The sequence below is a fragment of the Chiloscyllium punctatum genome, chromosome 9 (genome assembly GCF_047496795.1).
Source record: "Chiloscyllium punctatum isolate Juve2018m chromosome 9, sChiPun1.3, whole genome shotgun sequence".
Taxonomy (NCBI): Eukaryota; Metazoa; Chordata; class Chondrichthyes; order Orectolobiformes; family Hemiscylliidae; genus Chiloscyllium; species Chiloscyllium punctatum.
The window spans coordinates 50,575,361-50,595,536 of NC_092747.1; the positions used below are offsets into that span (position 1 = coordinate 50,575,361).

The window sequence follows — 20,176 nt, forward strand, 5'->3', positions numbered from 1 at the left end:
GGTAGTATGCCCTCTTCCTGCTGAATTCCTGGCAGTGTGTCCTCTTCCTGCTGAATCCTGGGCAGTTTTCCTTCTGCCTGCAGAATCCTGGATGTATGCCCATTTCTGGACGAATTTCGGGCAGTGTGCCGTCTCCCTGCTCAATCGCGGGCAGTGTGCCCTCTCCCTGCCGAATCCCAGCAATGTGCCCTCTCCCTGCTGAATCAGAGCAGTGTGCCCTCTTCCTACCGAATCCCGGGCAGTGTGCCCACTTCCTGCTGAATCCCAGACCGCGTGCCCACTTCCTGCCGAATCCCGGACCACATGCCCTCTCCCTCCTGAATCCTGGGCAGTGTGCCTCCTTCCTGCCGTATCCCGGGCAGTGTGCCTCCTTCCTGCTGTATCCCGGGCAGTGTGCCCTCCCCCTACTATATACCGGGCTGCGTGCCCATTCCCGGACGAATCCCGGGCAGTGTGCCTCCTTCCTGCTGTATCCCAGGGAATAATGTGCCCCCTTCCTGCTGAATCCTGGGCAGTGTGCCCTCTCGCTGCGAATTCTGGGCAGTGTGCCCTCTTCCCACTGAATCCCAGCAGTGTGCCCTCTCCCTGATGAATCAGAGCAGTGTGCCCACTTCCTGCTGAATCCCAGACTGCGTGCCCACTTCCTGCCGAATCCCGGACCACATGCCCTCTCCCTCCTGAATCCTGGGCGGTGTGCCCTCTTCCTGCCAAATCCCGGGCAGTGTGCCCCCTTCCTGCCGAATCCCGGGCAGTGTGCCTCCTTCCTGCTGTATCCCGGGCAGTGTGCACTCTCCCTGCTGAATTCTGGGCAGTGTGCCCTCTTCCTGCTGAATCCCGGGCAGTGTTCCTTTTGCCTGCCGAATCCCGGGTTTATACCCATTTCCGGAAGAATTTCGGGCAGTGTGCCGTCTCCCTGCTCAATCGCTTGCAGTGTGCCATCTCCCTGCTATATCCCAGGAAATAATGTGCCCCCTTCCTGCTGAATCCGGGGCAGTGTTCATTCTGCCTGCCGAATCCCAGGGAGTGTGTCCCCTTCCTGCTGAATCCCAGCAATGTGCCCTCTCCCTGCTGAATCCTGGGCAGTGTGCCCTTTTCCTGCTGAATCCTGGACAGTGTGCCCTCTTCCTGCTGAATCCCTGGCAGTGTGCCCTCTTCCTGCTGAATCCTAGGCAGTGTGCCCCCTTCCTGCTGAATCCCAGGCAGTGTTCCTTCTGCCTGTCGAATCCCGGGCAGTGTGCCCCTTTCCAGCTGAATCCCAGCAATGTGCCCTCTTCCTGCAGAATCCTGGGCAGTGTGCCCTCTTCCTACTGAATCCTGGGCAGTGTGCCCTCTTCCTGCTGAATCCCGGGCAGTGTTCCTCCTGCCTGCCGAATCCCGGGCAGTGTGCCCTCTCCCTGCTGAATCCTAGGCAGTGTGCCCTCTCCCTGCTGAATCCCATGCAGTGTTCCCTCTTCTTGCTGAATCCCAGCAGTGTGCCCTCTTCCTGCTAAATCCCGGGCAGTGTGCCCACTTCCTGCTGAATCCCGGGCATTGTGCCCCCTTCCTGCTGAATCCCGGGCAGTGTTCCCTCTCCCTGATGAATTCTGGGCCGTGTACCCTCTTTCTGCTGCATCCCGGGCAATGTTCCTCCTGTCTGCCGAATCCCGGGCAATGTGCCCTATTCCTCCTGAGTCCCATGCAGTGTGCCCATTTCTGGATGAATCCCATGCAGTGTGACCCCTTCCTGCTGAATCCCATCAATGTGCCCTCTCGCTGCTGAAACCCAGCAATGTGCCCTCTCCTTGTTGAATCCCGGGCAGTGCGCCTTCTTCCAGCTGAATGCCGGGCAGTGTACCCTCTCGCTGCCAAATCCCGGGCAGTGTGCCCATTCCTGGACGAATCCCGGGCAGTGTTCCTGCTGTCTGCTGAATCCTGGGCAGTGTACCCTCTTCCTGCTGAGTCCCATGCAATGTGCTCCCTCCCTACTGATTGCCAGGCAGTGTCCCCCCTCCCTTCTGAATCCCGGGCAGCGTGCCCTCCTGCTGAATCCCGAACAGCATCCCCTATCCCTGCTAAATCCCAGGCAGTGTTCCTTCTGCCTGCCGAATCCCAGCAATGTGCCCTCTCCCTACTGAATCCCGGACAGTGTGCCCTCTTCCTGCTGAATCCCGGGCAGTGTTCCATCTGCCTGCTGAATCCCGGGCAGTGTGCCCTCTTCCTGTTGAATGCTGAGCAATATGCCCTCTTCCTGCTGAATCTTGGGCAGAGTGTTTGTTCCCTGCTGAATCCTGGGAAGTATGCCCCCTCCCTGCTGAATTCCAGCAGTGTGCCTTCTTCCTGCTGAATCCCAGGCAGAGTGCCCTTTTCCCGCTGAATCCCAGGCAGGGTGCCCTCTTCATGCTGAATCCTGGGCAGTGTGCCAACTCCCTATTGAATCCCGGGCAGTGTGCCCCATTCCTGCTGAATCCCAGCAGTGTGCCCCCTTCCTGCTGAATCGCAGCAATGTACCCTCTCCCTGCTGAATCCTGGGCAGTGTGCCCTCTTCCTGGTGAATCCCGGAGAGTGTGCCCTCTTCCTGAATCTCGGGGAGTGTGCCAATTCCCTTCTGAATACCGGGCAGTGTGCCCTCTCCCTACTGAATCCCGGGCAATGTTCCCTCTCCCTGCTGAATCCTGGGCAGTGTGTCCTCTCCCTGCTGTGTCCTGGGCAGTGTGCCCTCTCCCTGCTTTATCCTGGGCAGTGTGCCCTCTTCCTGCTGAATCCCAGGCAGTGTGCCCTCTCCCTGTTGGTTCTTGGGCAGTGTACCATCTTTCGGAATCCTAGCAATGTGCTCCCTCCCTACTGAATGCCAGGCAGTGTCCCCCCTCCCTTCTGAATCCCGGGCAGTGTGCCCTCCTGCTGAATCCCGAACAGCATCCCCTATCCCTGCTATATCCCGGGCAGTGTTCCTTCTGCCTGCCGAATCCTAGCAATGTGCCCTCTCCCTACTGAATCCCGGACAGTGTGCCCTCTTCATGCTGAATCCCGGGCAGTGTTCCATTTGCCTGCTGAATCCCGGGCAAAGTTCCTCCAGTCTGCCGAATCCCGGGCAGTGTGCCTTATTCCTACTGAGTCCCGTGCAGTGTGCCCATTTCCGGATGAATCCCATGCAGTGTGCCCATTTCCTGCTGAATCCCATCAATGTGCCCTCTCGCTGCTGAATTCTGGTCAGTGTGCCCTCTCCCTGTTGAATCCCGGGCAGTGCGCACTCTTCCAGCTGAATGCCGTGCAGTGTACCTTCTCACTGCCAAATCACGGGCAGCGTGCCCATTCCTGGACGAATCTCAGGCATTGTACCCTCTCCCTGCTGAATCCCGGGCAGTGTGCCCTCTTCCTGCTGAATCCAGGCAAGTGTGCCCTCTTCCTGAATCCCTGGGAGTGTGCCAACTCCGTACTGAATCCCGGTTAGTGTGCCCTCTCCCTGTGAATCCCAGGCAGTGTGCTTCCTTCCTGCAGAATCCCGAGAAATGTGCCCTCTCGATTTGGAATCTCTGGCAGTGTTCCCTATTCCTGCCAAATCCCGGACAATGTGCCCATTCCCGGACGAATCCTCAGCAGTATGCCCTCTCCCTGCTGAAACCTCGGCAGTGTGCCCTCTCCCTGTTGAATCCCGGGCAGTGTACCCTTTTTACTGCCGAATCCCAGGCAATGTGCCCTCTCCCTGGCAATGTGCCCTCTCCCTGCTGAATCCCAGGCAGTGTGCCCCCCGCCCTGCTGAATCCCGGGCATTGTGCCCATTCCTGGACGAATCCCAGGCAGTGTGCCCCCCGCCCTGCTGAATCCCGGGCATTGTGCCCATTCCTGGACGAATCCGGGCAGTGTGCCCTCTCCCTGCTGAATCCAGGGCAGTGTGCCCTCTTCCTGGTGAATCCCGGGGAGTGTGCCCTCTTCCTGAATCTCGGGGAGTGTGCCAATTCCCTTCTGAAACCCGGGCAGTGTGCCCTCTCCCTACTGAATCCCGGGCAATGTTCCCTCTTCCTGCTGAACCATGGGCAATGTGTCCTCTCCCTGCTGTGTCCCGGGCAGTGTGCCCTCTCCCTGCTTTATCCTGGGCAGTGTGCCCTTTTTCTGGTGAATCCCGGGGAGTGCGCCCTCTGCCTGAATACCGGGGAGTGTGCCAACTGCCTGCTGAATCCCGGGTAGTGTGCCCTTTCCCTGCTGAATCCTGGGAAATGTGCCCTCTCGCTGCTGAATCTCCAGCAGTGTACTCTCTCCCTGCCAAATCCCGGGCAGCGTGCCCATTCCCAGAAGAATCTCAGGCACTGTGCCCTCTCCCTGCTGAATCCCAGGTAGTGTGCCCTCTCCCTGCTTTATCCTGGGCAGTGTGCCCTTTTTCTGGTGAATCCCGGGGAGTGCGCCCTCTGCCTGAATACCGGGGAGTGTGCCAACTGCCTGCTGAATCCCGGGTAGTGTGCCCTTTCCCTGCTGAATCCTGGGAAATGTGCCCTCTCGCTGCTGAATCTCCAGCAGTGTACTCTCTCCCTGCCAAATCCCGGGCAGCGTGCCCATTCCCAGAAGAATCTCAGGCACTGTGCCCTCTCCCTGCTGAATCCCAGGTAGTGTGCCCTCTTCCTGCCGAATCCCAGCAATGTGCCCTCTTCCTGCCGAATCCCGGGCAGTGTGCCATCTTCCAGGTAAATCCCAGGCAGTGTGCCCTCTTCCTGCCAAATCCTGGGCAGTGTGCCCACTTCCTGCAGAATATTGGGCAGTGTGCCCCCTTCATGCTGTATCCCAGCAGTGTGCCCTCTTCTTGCTCAATTCCAGGCAGTGTGCCCTCTTCCTGCTGAATCCCGGGCAGTGTGCCCTCTCCCTGCCGAATCCTGGGCAGTGTGCCTCCTTCCTGCTGTATCCCAGGCAATAATGTGCCCTCTTCCTGCTGTATCCCGGGCAGTCTGCCCTCTCCCTACTGTATACCGGGCTGCGTGCCCATTCCCGGACGAATCCCGGGCAGTGTGCACTCTCCCGCTGAATCCCTGGCAGTGTGCTATCTTCCTGCTGAATCCCGGGAAGTTTCCCCTCTCCCTGCTGAATCCCAGCAATGTTGCCTCTTCCTGCCTATTCCCGGACAGTGTGTCTGTTCCCTGCTGAATCCCGGGCAGTATGCCCTCTTCCTGCCAAATCCCAGCAATGTGCCCTCTCTCTGCTGAATCAGCGCAGTGTGTCCCCTTCCTGCTGAATCCCAGGTAGTATGCCCTCTTCCTGCTGAATTCCTGGCAGTGTGTCCTCTTCCTGCTGAATCCTGGGCAGTTTTCCTTCTGCCTGCAGAATCCTGGATGTATGCCCATTTCTGGACGAATTTCGGGCAGTGTGCCGTCTCCCTGCTCAATCGCGGGCAGTGTGCCCTCTCCCTGCCGAATCCCAGCAATGTGCCCTCTCCCTGCTGAATCAGAGCAGTGTGCCCTCTTCCTACCGAATCCCGGGCAGTGTGCCCACTTCCTGCTGAATCCCAGACCGCGTGCCCACTTCCTGCCGAATCCCGGACCACATGCTCTCTCCCTCCTGAATCCTGGGCAGTGTGCCCTCTTCCTGCCAAATCCCGGGCAGTGTGCCCCCTTCCTGCCGAATCCCGGGCAGTGTGCCTCCTTCCTGCTGTATCCCGGGCAGTGTGCCCTCCCCCTACTATATACCGGGCTGCGTGCCCATTCCCGGACGAATCCCGGGCAGTGTGCCTCCTTCCTGCTGTATCCCAGGGAATAATGTGCCCCCTTCCTGCTGAATCCTGGGCAGTGTGCCCTCTCGCTGCGAATTCTGGGCAGTGTGCCCTCTTCCCACTGAATCCCAGCAGTGTGCCCTCTCCCTGATGAATCAGAGCAGTGTGCCCACTTCCTGCTGAATCCCAGACTGCGTGCCCACTTCCTGCCGAATCCCGGACCACATGCCCTCTCCCTCCTGAATCCTGGGCGGTGTGCCCTCTTCCTGCCAAATCCCGGGCAGTGTGCCCCCTTCCTGCCGAATCCCGGGCAGTGTGCCTCCTTCCTGCTGTATCCCGGGCAGTGTGCACTCTCCCTGCTGAATTCTGGGCAGTGTGCCCTCTTCCTGATGAATCCCGGGCAGTGTTCCTTTTGCCTGCCGAATCCCGGGTTTATACCCATTTCCGGAAGAATTTCGGGCAGTGTGCCGTCTCCCTGCTCAATCGCTTGCAGTGTGCCATCGCCCTGCTATATCCCAGGAAATAATGTGCCCCCTTCCTGCTGAATCCGGGGCAGTGTTCATTCTGCCTGCCGAATAGCAGGGAGTGTGTCCCCTTCCTGCTGAATCCCAGCAATGTGCCCTCTCCCTGCTGAATCCTGGGCAGTGTGCCCTTTTCCTGCTGAATCCTGGACAGTGTGCCCTCTTCCTGCTGAATCCCTGGCAGTGTGCCCTCTTCCTGCTGAATCCTAGGCAGTGTGCCCCCTTCCTGCTGAATCCCAGGCAGTGTTCCTTCTGCCGGTCGAATCCCGGGCAGTGTGCCCCTTTCAAGCTGAATCCCAGCAATGTGCCCTCTTCCTGCAGAATCCTGGGCAGTGTGCCCTCTTCCTACTGAATCCTGGGCAGTGTGCCCTCTTCCTGCTGAATCCCGGGCAGTGTTCCTCCTGCCTGCCGAATCCCGGGCAGTGTGCCCTCTCCCTGCTGAATCCTAGGCAGTGTGCCCTCTCCCTGCTGAATCCCATGCAGTGTTCCCTCTTCTTGCTGAATCCCAGCAGTGTGCCCTCTTCCTGCTAAATCCCGGGCAGTGTGCCCACTTCCTGCTGAATCCCGGGCAGTGTGCCCCCTTCCTGCTGAATCCCGGGCAGTGTTCCCTCTCCCTGATGAATTCTGGGCCGTGTACCCTCTTTCTCCTGCATCCCGGGCAATGTTCCTCCTGTCTGCCGAATCCCGGGCAATGTGCCCTATTCCTCCTGAGTCCCATGCAGTGTGCCCATTTCTGGATGAATCCCATGCAGTGTGACCCCTTCCTGCAGAATCCCATCAATGTGCCCTCTCGCTGCTGAAACCCAGCAATGTGTCCTCTCCTTGTTGAATCCCGGGCAGTGCGCCTTCTTCCAGCTGAATGCCGGGCAGTGTACCCTCTCGCTGCCAAATCCCGGGCAGTGTGCCCATTCCTGGACGAATCCCGGGCAGTGTTCCTGCTGTCTGCTGAATCCTGGGCAGTGTACCCTCTTCCTGCTGAGTCCCATGCAATGTGCTCCCTCCCTACTGATTGCCAGGCAGTGTCCCCCCTCCCTTCTGAATCCCGGGCAGCGTGCCCTCCTGCTGAATCCTGAACAGCATCCCCTATCCCTGCTAAATCCCAGGCAGTGTTCCTTCTGCCTGCCGAATCCCAGCAATGTGCCCTCTCCCTACTGAATCCCGGACAGTGTGCCCTCTTCCTGCTGAATCCCGGGCAGTGTTCCATCTGCCTGCTGAATCCCGGGCAGTGTGCCCTCTTCCTGTTGAATGCTGAGCAATATGCCCTCTTCCTGCTGAATCTTGGGCAGAGTGTTTGTTCCCTGCTGAATCCTGGGAAGTATGCCCCCTCCCTGCTGAATTCCAGCAGTGTGCCTTCTTCCTGCTGAATCCCAGGCAGAGTGCCCTTTTCCCGCTGAATCCCAGGCAGGGTGCCCTCTTCATGCTGAATCCTGGGCAGTGTGCCAACTCCCTATTGAATCCCAGGCAGTGTGCCCCATTCCTGCTGAATCCCAGCAGTGTGCCCCCTTCCTGCTGAATCGCAGCAATGTACCCTCTTCCTGCTGAATCCTGGGCAGTGTGCCCTCTTCCTGGTGAATCCCGGAGAGTGTGCCCTCTTCCTGAATCCCGGGCACTCTTCCCTCTCCCTGCTGAATCCTGTGCAGTGTGCCCCCGCCCTGCTGAATCCTGGGCAGCGTGCCATTTCTTGGACGAATTCCGGGCAGCGTGCCCATTCCTGGACGAATCCCGGGCAGCGTGCCCCCTTCCTGCAGAATCCCAGCAAGTGTGCCCTCTCCCTGCTGAATCCTGGGCAGTGTCCCCTGTCCCTGCTGAATCCTGAGAAATGTGCCCTCTCGCTTTTGAATCTCTGGCAGTGTACCCTCTTCCTGCCAAATCCCGGGCAGTGTGCCCATTCCCGGATGAATCTCAGGCACTGTGCCCTCTTCCTGCTGAATCCTGGGCAGTGTGTCCTCTCCCTGCTCTATCCTGGGCAGTGTGCCCTCACCCTGCTGAATCCCGGGCAGTGTGTCCTCTCCCTGCTGAATTCTGGGTAGTGTGCTTTCTCCCTGCTGAATCCCGGACTGTGTGCCCTCTCCCTGCTGAATCCCGGGCTGTGTAGCCTCCCCGTGCTAAACCCTGGTCTGTGTGCCCTCCCCATGCTAAACCCCGGTCTGTGTGCCCTCTACCTGCTGAATCCCGTGAGTGTGCCCTCTTCCTGAATCCCCGGGGAGTGTGCCAACTTTCTGCTGAATCCCGGGTAGTGTGCCCTCGCTGCTGAATCTCCAGCAGTGTACCCTCTCCCTGCCAAATCCCAGGCAGCATGCCCATTCCTGGACAAATCTCAGGCACTGTGCCCTCTCCCTGCTGAATCCTGGGGAGTGTGCCCTCTGCTGAATCCCAGGGAGTGTGCCAACTCCGTACTGAATCCCGGTTAGTGTGCCGTCTCCCTGCTGAATTCTGGGTAGTGTGTCCGCTTCCTGCTGAATCCCGGGCAGTGTTCCCTCTCCGTGCTGAATCCTGGGCAGTGTACCCCCTGCACTGCTGAATCCCGGGTAGCGTGCGATTTCCTGGACGAATTCTGGGCAGCGTGACGATTCCTGGACGAATTCCGGGCAGCGTGCCCATTCCTGGACGAATCCCGGGCAGTGTGCCCCCATCCTGCAGAATCCCGAGAAATGTGCCCTTTCGCTTTTGAATCTCTGGCAGTGTACCCTCTTCCTGTCAAATCCCGGACAACGTGCCCATTCCCGGACGAATCATCAGCAGTGTGCCCTCTCCCTGCTGAATCCCAGGCAGTGTGCTCTTTTTACTGGCGAATCCCAGGCAATGTGCCCTCTCCCTGCTGAATCCCAGGCAGTGTGCCCCCCGCCCTGCTGAATCCCGGGCATTGTGCCCATTCCTGGACGAATCTCGGGGAGTGTGCCAATTCCCTTCTGAATCCCGGGCAGTGTGCCCTCTCCCTACTGAATCCCGGGCAATGTTCCCTCTCCCTGCTGAATCCTGGGCAGTGTGTCCTCTCCCTGCTTTATCCTGGGCAGTGTGCCCTCTTCCTGCTGAATCCCAGGCAGTGTGCCCTCTCCCTGTTGGTTCTTGGGCAGTGTACCATCTTTCGGAATCCTAGCAATGTGCTCCCTCCCTACTGAATGCCAGGCAGTGTCCCCCCTCCCTTCTGAATCCCGGGCAGTGTGCCCTCCTGCTGAATCCCGAACAGCAACCCCTATCCCTGCTAAATCCTGGGCAGTGTTCCTTCTGCCTGCCGAATCCTAGCAATGTGCCCTCTCCCTACTGAATCCCGGACAGTGTGCCCTCTTCCTGCTGAATCCCGGGCAGTGTTCCATTTGCCTGCTGAATCCCGGGCAAAGTTCCTCCAGTCTGCCGAATCCTGGGCAGTGTGCCTTATTCCTACTGAGTCCCGTGCAGTGTGCCCATTTCCGGATGAATCCCATGCAGTGTGCCCATTTCCTGCTGAATCCCATCAATGTGCCCTCTCGCTGCTGAATTCTGGTCAGTGTGCCCTCTCCCTGTTGAATCCCGGGCAGTGCGCACTCTTCCAGCTGAATGCCGTGCAGTGTACCTTCTCGCTGCCAAATCACGGGCAGCGTGGCCATTCCTGGACGAATCCCGGGCAGAGTGCCCTCTCCCTGCTGAATCCCAGGCAATGTGCCCCCTTCCTGCAGAATCCCGAGAAATGTGCCCTTTCGCTTTTGAATGTCTGGCAGTGTACCCTCTTCCTGCCAAATCCCGGACAACGTGCCCATTCCCGGACGAATCATCAGCAGTGTGCCCTCTCCCTGCTGAATCCCAGGCAGTGTGCTCTTTTTACTGGCGAATCCCAGGCAATGTGCCCTCTCCCTGCTGAATCCCAGGCAGTGTGCCCCCCGCCCTGCTGAATCCCGGGCATTGTGCCCATTCCTGGACGAATCTGGGCAGAGTGCCCTCTCCCTGCTGAATCCAGGGCAATGTGCCCTCTCCCTGCTGAATCCTGGGCAGTGTGCCCTCTTCCTGGTGAATCCCAGGGAGTGTGCCCTCTTCCTGAATCTCGGGGAGTGTGCCAATTCCCTTCTGAATCCCGGGCAGTGTGCCCTCTCCCTACTGAATCCCGGGCAATGTTCCCTCTCCCTGCTGAATCCTGGGCAGTGTGTCCTCTCCCTGCTGTGTCCCGGGCAGTGTGCCCTCCCCCTGCTTTATCCTGGGCAGTGTGCCCTCTTCCTGGTGAATCCTGGGGAGTGTGCCCTCTGCCTGAATCCCGGGGAGTGTGCCAACTGCCTGCTGATTCCCGGGCAGTATGCCCTCATCCTGCCGAATCCCAGGTAGTGTGCCCTCTCCCTGCCGAATCCCGAGCGGTGTGCCGTTTTCCCGCTTAATCCCGGACATTGTGCTGTCTTTGTGCTGAATCCCGGGCAGTATGCCCCCTTCCTGCTGAACCCCAGCATTGTGCCCCCTTCCTGCTGAATCGCAGCAATGTATCCTCTCCCTGCTGAATCCTGGGCAGTGTGCCCTCTTCCTGGTAAATCCCGGGGAGTGTGCCCTCTTCCTGAATCTCGGGGAGTGTGCCAATTCCCTTCTGAATCGCGGGTAGTGTGCCCTCTCCCTACTGAATCCCGGGCAATGTTCCCTCTCCCTGCTGAATCCTGGGCAGTGTGTCCTCTCCCTGCTGTGTCCCGGGCAGTGTGCCCTCCCCCTGCTTTATCCTGGGCAGTGTGCCCTCTTCCTGGTGAATCCTGGGGAGTGTGCCCTCTGCCTGAATCCCGGGCAGTGTTCCTTCTGCCTGCCGAATCCTAGCAATGTGCCCTCTCCCTACTGAATCCCGGACAGTGTGCCCTCTTCCTGCTGAATCCCGGGCAGTGATCCATTTGCCTGCTGAATCCCGGGCAAAGTTCCTCCAGTCTGCCGAATCCCGGGCAGTGTGCCTTATTCCTGCTGAGTCCCGTGCAGTGTGCCCATTTCCGGATGAATCCCATACAGTGTGCCCATTTCCTGCTGAATCCCATCAATGTGCCCTCTCGCTGCTGAATTCTGGTCAGTGTGCCCTCTCCCTGTTGAATCCCGGGCAGTGCGCACTCTTCCAGCTGAATGCCGTGCAGTGTACCTTCTCACTGCCAAATCACGGGCAGCGTGCCCATTCCTGGACGAATCCCGGGCAGTGTGTCCTTTCCCTGCTGGGCAATATGCCCTCTTCCTGCTGAATCCCATACAGTGTGCCATCTTCCTGGTGAAACCTGGGCAGCGTACCCTCTTCCTGCTGATTCCCAGCCAGTGTGCCTGTTCCCTGCTGAATCCCGGGCAGTATGCCCACATCTTGCTGAATACCGGGCGCTGCGCCCTCTCCCTGCTTTATCCCGGGCAATGTGCCCTCCTGCAACTGAATCTCCGTCAGTGTACCCTCTCCCTGCCAAATCCCAGGCAGCGTGCCCATTCCCGGACGAATCCCGGGCAGTGTGCCCCCTCCCTGCTGAATGTTGGGCAGTGTGCCCCCCTCCTGCTGAATCCCGGCAGTGTGACCCCTTCCTGCTGAATTCTGGGCAGTGTGCCAACTCCCTGCAGAATCCTGGGCAGTGTGCCAACTCCCTGCTGAATCCCGGGCAGTGTGTCCTCTTCCTGTTTAATCCCAGGCAGTGTGCCCCCTTCATGCTGAATCCCGGGCTGTGTGCCCTCCCCATGCTAAATCCCGGGCTGTGTGCCCTCCCCATGCTAAATCCGGGGAGTGTGCCAACTCCCTGCTGAATCCTGGGCAGTGTGCCAACTCCCTGCTGAATCCCGGGCAGTGTGTCCTCTTCCTGTTTAATCCCGGGCAGTGTGCCCCCTTCATGCTGAATCCCGGGCTGTGTGCCCTCCCCATGCTAAATCCCGGGCTGTGTGCCCTCCCCATGCTAAATCCGGGGAGTGTGCCAACTCCCTGCTGAATCCTGGGCAGTGTGCCAACTCCCTGCTGAATCCCGGGCAGTGTGTCCTCTTCCTGTTTAATCCCGGGCAGTGTGCCCCCTTCATGCTGAATCCCGGGCAATGTGCCCTCTTTCTGCTGAATCCTGGGTAATGTGCCCTCTCCTTGCTGAATTCTGGGTAAGTGTGCCCCCTTCCTGTTGAATCCTGGGAAATGTGCCTTCTCGCTGCTGAATCTCCAGCAGTGTACCCTCTCCCTGCCAGATCCCGGGCAGCATGCCCATTCCCGGAAGAATGTCAGGCACTGTGCCCTCTCCTTGCTGAATCCTGGGCAGTGTGCCCCCTTCCTGCTGAATCCCGGGCTGTGTTCCCTCTCCCTGCTGAATCCCGGGCAGTGTTCCCTCTCCCTGCTGAATCCTGGGCAGTGTCCCCTGTCCCTGCTGAATCCCGAGAAATGTGCCCTTTTGCTTTTGAATCTCTGGCAGTGTACCCTCTTCCTGCCAAATCCCGGGCAGTGTGCCCATTCCCAGACGAATCTCAGGCATTGTGCCTTCTCCTTGCTGAATCCTGGGAAGTGTGCCCGCTTCCTGCTGAATCCCGGGCAGTGTGCCCACTTCCTGCTGAATCCCGGGCAGTGTTCCCTCTTTCTGCTGAATCCTGTGCCATTTCCAGGACGAATCCCGGGCATTGTGCCCATTCCCGGATGAGTCCCGGGCATTGTGCCCATTCCCGGACGAATCTCGGGCAGTGTGTCCTCTCCCTGCTGATTCCTGGGCAGTGTACCCTCTCCCTGCTGTATCCCCCGGCAGTCCCCCCCTCCCTGCTGAATCCCGGGCAGCGTGCCCATTCCTGCAGAAACCCGAGGAATGTGCCCTCTTCCTTCTGAAACTGGGGCAGTGTGCCCAATTGCTGCCAAATCTAGGGCAATGTGCCCTCTCCCTGATGAATCCCAGGCAGTGTACCCTCTTTCTGAATCCTAGCAATGTGCTCCCTCCCTACTGAATCCCAGGCAGTGTGTCCTCCTGCTGAATCCTGAGCAGCATCCCCTATCCCTGCTAAATCCCGGGAAATGTGCCCTCTCGCTGCTGAATCTCCAGCACTGTGCCCTCTCCCTGCTGAATCCTGAACAGTGTCCCCTCTCCCTGTTAAATCCCAGGAAATGTGCCCTCTCCCTGCCAAATCCCGTGCAGTGTGCCCTCTTCCTGCCGAATCCCGGGCAGTGTGCCATCTTCCAGGTGAATCCCAGGCAGTGTGTCCTCTTCCTGCCAAATCTTGGGCAGTGTGCCCACTTCCTGCAGAATATTGGGCAGTGTGCCCACTTCCTGCAGAATATTGGGCAGTGTGCCCCCTTCCTGCTGTATCCCAGCAGTGTGCCCTCTTCCTGCTCAATTCCGGGCAGTGTGCCCTCTCCCTGCCGAATCCTGGGCAGTGTGCCTCCTTCCCGCTGTATCCCAGGGAATAATGTGCCCTCTTCCTGCTGTATCCCGGGCAGTCTGCCCTCTCCCTATTGTATACCGGGCTGCGTGCCCATTCCCGGACGAATCCCAGGCAGTGTGCACTCTCCCTGCTGAATCCTGGGCAGTGTGCCCATTCCCAGACATATCCCAGGCAGTGTGCACTCTCCCGGCTCAATCCCTGGCAGTGTGCTATCTTCCTGCTGAATCCTGGGAAGTTTCCCCTCTCCATGCTGAATCCCAGCAATGTTGCCTCTCCCTGCCTATTCCCGGACAGTGTGTCTGTTCCCTGCAGAATCCCAGGCAGTATGCCCTCTTCCTGCCAAATCCCAGCAATGTGCCCTCTCTCTGCTGAATCAGCGCAGTGTGTCCCCTTCCTGCTGAATCCCAGGTAGTATGCCCTCTTCCTGCTGAATTCCTGGCAGTGTGTCCTCTTCCTGCTGAATCCTGGGCAGTTTTCCTTCTGCCTGCCGAATCCCGGGTGTATGCCCATTTCTGGACGAATTTCGGGCAGTGTGCCGTCTCCCTGCTCAATCGCGGGCAGTGTGCCCTCTCCCTGCCGAATCCCAGCAATGTGCCCTCTCCCTGCTGAATCAGAGCAGTGTGCCCTCTTCCTGCTGAATCCCGGGCAGTGTGCCCACTTCCTGCTGAATCCCAGGTAGTATGCCCTCTTCCTGCTGAATTCCTGGCAGTGTGTCCTCTTCCTGCTGAATCCTGGGCAGTTTTCCTTCTGCCTGCCGAATCCTGGATGTATGCCCATTTCTGGACGAATTTCGGGCAGTGTGCCATCTCCCTGCTCAATCGCGGGCAGTGTGCCCTCTCCCTGCCGAATCCCAGCAATGTGCCCTCTCCCTGCTGAATCAGAGCAGTGTGCCCTCTTCCTGCTGAATCCCGGGCAGTGTGCCCACTTCCTGCTGAATCCCAGACCGCGTGCCCACTTCCTGCCGAATCCCGGACCACATGCCCTCTCCCTCCTGAATCCTGGGCAGTGTGCCCTCTTCCTGCCAAATCCCGGACCGCATGCCCTCTCCCTGCTGAATCCTGGGCAGTGTGCCCTCTTCCTGCTAAATCCCGGGCAGTGTGCCCTCTCCCTGCTGAATTCCAGGAAGTGTGCCCCCTTCCTGTTGAATCCCGGGCATTGTGCCCATTCCCGGATGAGTCCCGGGCATTGTGCCCATTCCCGGACGAATCTCGGGCAGTGTGTCCTCTCCCTGCTGATTCCTGGGCAGTGTACCCTCTCCCTGCTGTATCCCCCGGCAGTCCCCCCCTCCCTGCTGAATCCCGGGCAGCGTGCCCATTCCTGCAGAAACCCGAGGAATGTGCCCTCTTCCTTCTGAAACTGGGGCAGTGTGCCCAATTGCTGCCAAATCTAGGGCAATGTGCCCTCTCCCTGATGAATCCCAGGCAGTGTACCCTCTTTCTGAATCCTAGCAATGTGCTCCCTCCCTACTGAATCCCAGGCAGTGTGTCCTCCTGCTGAATCCTGAGCAGCATCCCCTATCCCTGCTAAATCCCGGGAAATGTGCCCTCTCGCTGCTGAATCTCCAGCACTGTGCCCTCTCCCTGCTGAATCCTGAACAGTGTCCCCTCTCCCTGTTAAATCCCAGGAAATGTGCCCTCTCCCTGCCAAATCCCGCGCAGTGTGCCCTCTTCCTGCCGAATCCCGGGCAGTGTGCCATCTTCCAGGTGAATCCCAGGCAGTGTGTCCTCTTCCTGCCAAATCTTGGGCAGTGTGCCCACTTCCTGCAGAATATTGGGCAGTGTGCCCACTTCCTGCAGAATATTGGGCAGTGTGCCCCCTTCCTGCTGTATCCCAGCAGTGTGCCCTCTTCCTGCTCAATTCCGGGCAGTGTGCCCTCTCCCTGCCGAATCCTGGGCAGTGTGCCTCCTTCCCGCTGTATCCCAGGGAATAATGTGCCCTCTTCCTGCTGTATCCCGGGCAGTCTGCCCTCTCCCTATTGTATACCGGGCTGCGTGCCCATTCCCGGACGAATCCCAGGCAGTGTGCACTCTCCCTGCTGAATCCTGGGCAGTGTGCCCATTCCCAGACATATCCCAGGCAGTGTGCACTCTCCCGGCTCAATCCCTGGCAGTGTGCTATCTTCCTGCTGAATCCTGGGAAGTTTCCCCTCTCCATGCTGAATCCCAGCAATGTTGCCTCTTCCTGCCTATTCCCGGACAGTGTGTCTGTTCCCTGCAGAATCCCAGGCAGTATGCCCTCTTCCTGCCAAATCCCAGCAATGTGCCCTCTCTCTGCTGAATCAGCGCAGTGTGTCCCCTTCCTGCTGAATCCCAGGTAGTATGCCCTCTTCCTGCTGAATTCCTGGCAGTGTGTCCTCTTCCTGCTGAATCCTGGGCAGTTTTCCTTCTGCCTGCCGAATCCCGGGTGTATGCCCATTTCTGGACGAATTTCGGGCAGTGTGCCGTCTCCCTGCTCAATCGCGGGCAGTGTGCCCTCTCCCTGCCGAATCCCAGCAATGTGCCCTCTCCCTGCTGAATCAGAGCAGTGTGCCCTCTTCCTGCTGAATCCCGGGCAGTGTGCCCACTTCCTGCTGAATCCCAGGTAGTATGCCCTCTTCCTGCTGAATTCCTGGCAGTGTGTCCTCTTCCTGCTGAATCCTGGGCAGTTTTCCTTCTGCCTGCCGAATCCCGGGTGTATGCCCATTTCTGGACGAATTTCGGGCAGTGTGCCGGCTCCCTGCTCAATCGCGGGCAGTGTGCCCTCTCCCTGCCGAATCCCAGCAATGTGCCCTCTCCCTGCTGAATCAGAGCAGTGTGCCCTCTTCCTGCTGAATCCCGGGCAGTGTGCCCACTTCCTGCTGAATCCCAGACCGCGTGCCCACTTCCTGCCGAATCCCGGACCACATGCCCTCTCCCTCCTGAATCCTGGGCAGTGTGCCCTCTTCCTGCCAAATCCCGGACCACATGCCCTCTCCCTGCTGAATCCTGGGCAGTGTGCCCTCTTCCTGCTAAATCCCGGGCAGTGTGCCCTCTCTCTGCTGAATTCCAACAATGTCCCCATTCCCTGCTGAATCCCGGCAGTTTTCCCATTTCCTGCTGAATCCAGGCAGTGTGCCCTCTCCATGACTTGTATGAGACATCCCTAAGCCTGATATGTTGGCGAAGAAAATCTGCAAAATGTCACCCTTGTACTTGAGGGTGGACTTTTACTCCATGGTTTTAGACAAAGAACTCAACATACGACTGGAAATTTAGTCTTAACATAATCAAGCAGCTTAGTGCTTTCAAAAAGCACTGCTTTCAAAATCTTTATTTTTACCCATGAGACAAAAACACGGGTAAGATAATAGCTGAATGAATGCTTTGCTGCAATGGTGGAACATCAACAGGAAGAGATACGAAGCCGTGCTAACTCTGGGGAGTGTGCGTGCAGGATCATTAAGATAGGCCGGGGAAAACTCATGGAATACTTGAAATAAATGTGTTGGAGGATCAGGGACTTGGAGAGGGCCTTAATGCAAGTGAGCGCATGGCCGGTGATGGTTTTGGAGGGGTTGATGCACAGAAGTGAATGGTGGGGTGATATGCAGAAGTCACACAGCAAGAGTATCAGATAGACTGTTTGGACCAGTTTTCAATTTCCTGTCCTTTATTATAAAAATGTATTGGAGAAATAAATTGGGATGCAAAACGTAGATTCGGTTCTGGAAATAAGCTCAGGTTCAGGTCAGATGACCTATTTATCCACTTCCTCGCTCTGTTTGAGATGACACCCAGAGAAGTTAATGCTTTCCTAGCTCAAGACACAGGATTGCAGCAGGGAGCTGGAAAAATCTTACTCCTGTCTATGGTTCCGAAAAGTTGGTTAGCATTTTGCAAAACTTGTTTACCAAGTCTATAAGATTTTTTCCCTTCTACAACTGTCCTTGTCCTATATATGGAGATTTAACAATTTAAATAAAAATTAATATCTGTGACAAAATCATGTATTTTTAAAAATATGTTTTTTAGAATGAAACAGTTCAAGAGAAAGAGGAAAAGCAATTTTACAATGAAAGAAACTGAAACCTTGTTGAAGGAAGTGGAGGACAGAAGAGATATAATTTATACCCAACAGCATGATGCAATAACCAATGAGTTAAAATGGATGGCTTGGAAGGAGATAGCAGAAAAAGTCAGTGCTGCAAGTGGTGGTGAACAGCGCACTGCATATGAGGTGAAGAAGAAATACACTGACTTAAAGTGCTACTTGAAGAAAAGAGGGGAATGTTTGGATAGGATGGAAGCCATGATGACTGACTGTAGTCCCACTTCAATACACGGTTTTAATCACAATACCATCAATGGTGAAACATCCTGTAAGTTTGATGATTCATTCTTGATTGATGAACCCAGTAGACCTCTTTGTGTAGTTAAAGTGGAAGATGGTGATGATCACGTGGAAGAAGAGGAGGAAGAACTGGGACTGCAACATACAGAGGTTTGCTCTCATTAACTTTTTGAGAATGATCTAAGAGGGCAGGTGAAGATGGTTAGTTTTCTAGCAAATATGCACCCTCTTCAGTATTTTTGAGAAGAATCATTTGTAGTAAGTTGAATGATACAAAGATATGATTGTAATTCATATTGCATTAATTAATGAGCATGGAAGTCAGACTTCAGTCCTGAGCTCACTGTATTTCCCAGCAGGATGGAAATGTGTCAGTGTTGACCAGCAAGTCATAAACTTAGACGTTGCCTCTTTCAGTTATATATTCCTAGCATTCTTGCACATTTGATGAATTTTCTACAGGCCTTTAGAAAGATCTATCACCTGTGGAGAGGAAACCTCCCAGTCAGCGATCTTCACATTAGCTTTACAATTGGAATCACTTGTAATAAATATTTGCATTTGTTGAGAGCAAATGGATGTGTAGCCAATGAAGGAGGTAATAGGAGGACTAACTAACATTTTAATCAGCAAATAGATTTTCAACAGCTTGATAAAAGAAGGATGGAAGATTTAGGGAGGTAGTTCTATAATATGTCCAAATACTGGTTGCATAAACTTGGTGTTTACTCCCTTTAGTTTTTGAGATTGAGGGGCAATCTAAGTGAGCAACTTAAAGTAACAAAATTATTCAAAATGGTAGATACTATTTCCCTGCTGGAAAATCCAGAACAAAAGGAATACAATCTTAACCTAGATTTAGGCCATTTAGTGGATGTCTGGAATTTACCCTCCCTGTAGGAAGTGGATGTCTGCGTCAATTAAAACTTTGATGGCTGAAAAGCACCAGATTTTTATTGATAATATCCAGGATTGTGAAACAAAGGAGCCAAATGTACTTGTGACACAGATCAAACATGATCTAATAACAATGGAATAGACTTGAGGGACTGAATGGCCTAGTACTGGCCTGTGTTCCTAAATACATGGAATCAATGCATAAAAAAAAATTAGGGCTAGAGAAATTAGTTAAGGCAGCAGCGCTGAATTAGTGGAAATGACAGACATAAGGTCAAGGAAGATTTTCACTATGAGGATAACATTTTTAAATTGTGTACATTGGGGTAATAGCAACCAATATATGTGAGTATGAAATGGACTTTGTACTTGCAGTACCTAAACTTTGGATGAACAATTAATATATCAGTTTATTAGTCTGAGACTATTAGCTCCAGGAGAAGACCCAACCTGCCCTTTACAAGAAATATTCAGCAGGCCTAGCAGCATGTGTGGAAACAGAAACAAAGTTAATGCTTTGTGTCCAAAAATACATTTTGTTTTTATTTGAGATACCCTGTGTGTGTGGTACTTTGTCTTTATTTGTCTGCCCTTTACAAAATTTAACTGCAAACTAGCTGCAAAGAGGGGATATATGGATCTCTTCTCCAAATATAAAGCATGTGCGATCAATAAAGCTTTAAACAATGTCAAATGTCAATGTGAGATTTTTATAGTTTGCAATCAATTCTAAATGTTGTTTATTTATTATGACGAGAAGTCAAAATCAATGCTTGTTTTTTTAAGGAAACCAGATAGAACTTGTGGTAGCATTATGCCATTATTCAAGTTGGGGAAAATTTGAAATAAAAAGTTGTGATTCAGATTATCTTATTCACAGAATCTGTACTTACAGTCATAGAAATGTATAGGACAAAAACAGTGCCTTCAGTTCAATGCATCCATGCCAACCAGATATACTAAATGGGCGGGCATTTGGCTTATATCCCTCTCAACCCTTCTTATTTGTGGACCCATCCAGATGCTTTTTAAATGTGGTAATTGTACCAGTCTGGACCACCTCCTCTGGCAGCTTGTTCCATTCATGCACCACCCTCTGTGTAATAAGTTACCCCATAGTTCCCTTTTAAATCTTTCCCTCTAACCTTTAACCTTTGCCCTCTTGTTTTGGACTCTCCTCCCCTGGGCAAAAGACTTTAAATATTCATCCTATCCATGCCTCTCACGATTTTATAAGCGTCTCTAAGGTCACCCCTCAGCCTCCGAAGCTCCAGGGAAAACAGCCCCAGCCTGTTGAGCCTCTCCCTTCGGCTCAAACCCTCCAACCCTGGCAATATCCTTGTAAATCTTTTCTGAACTCTTTCAAGTTTCACAATGTCGCATTGCAGCGATACCTTTTCAAGAAGGAAGGAGGCAACTAAGGTAAACATGTCCATTTATATCTCTCTTACCTTTGCTGTAAAAACGCTTGCACCGAAGAGATGGTTAG

The 20,176-nt window shown here is 55.3% G+C and overlaps 1 protein-coding gene across 1 annotated transcript in view; it reads left to right on the top strand.

Moving 5' to 3' along the window:
* msantd4 (Myb/SANT-like DNA-binding domain containing 4 with coiled-coils) overlaps window positions 1–20,176 on the top strand; it is a 60,190-nt gene that overhangs the window by 34,763 nt on the left and 5,251 nt on the right. Inside the window, exon 2 of the mRNA XM_072577492.1 lies at window positions 17,472–17,940. Coding sequence (XP_072433593.1) covers window positions 17,473–17,940 — 468 coding nt within the window. The 5' untranslated portion in view covers window position 17,472. The remainder of the gene's footprint in view (window positions 1–17,471; window positions 17,941–20,176) is intronic.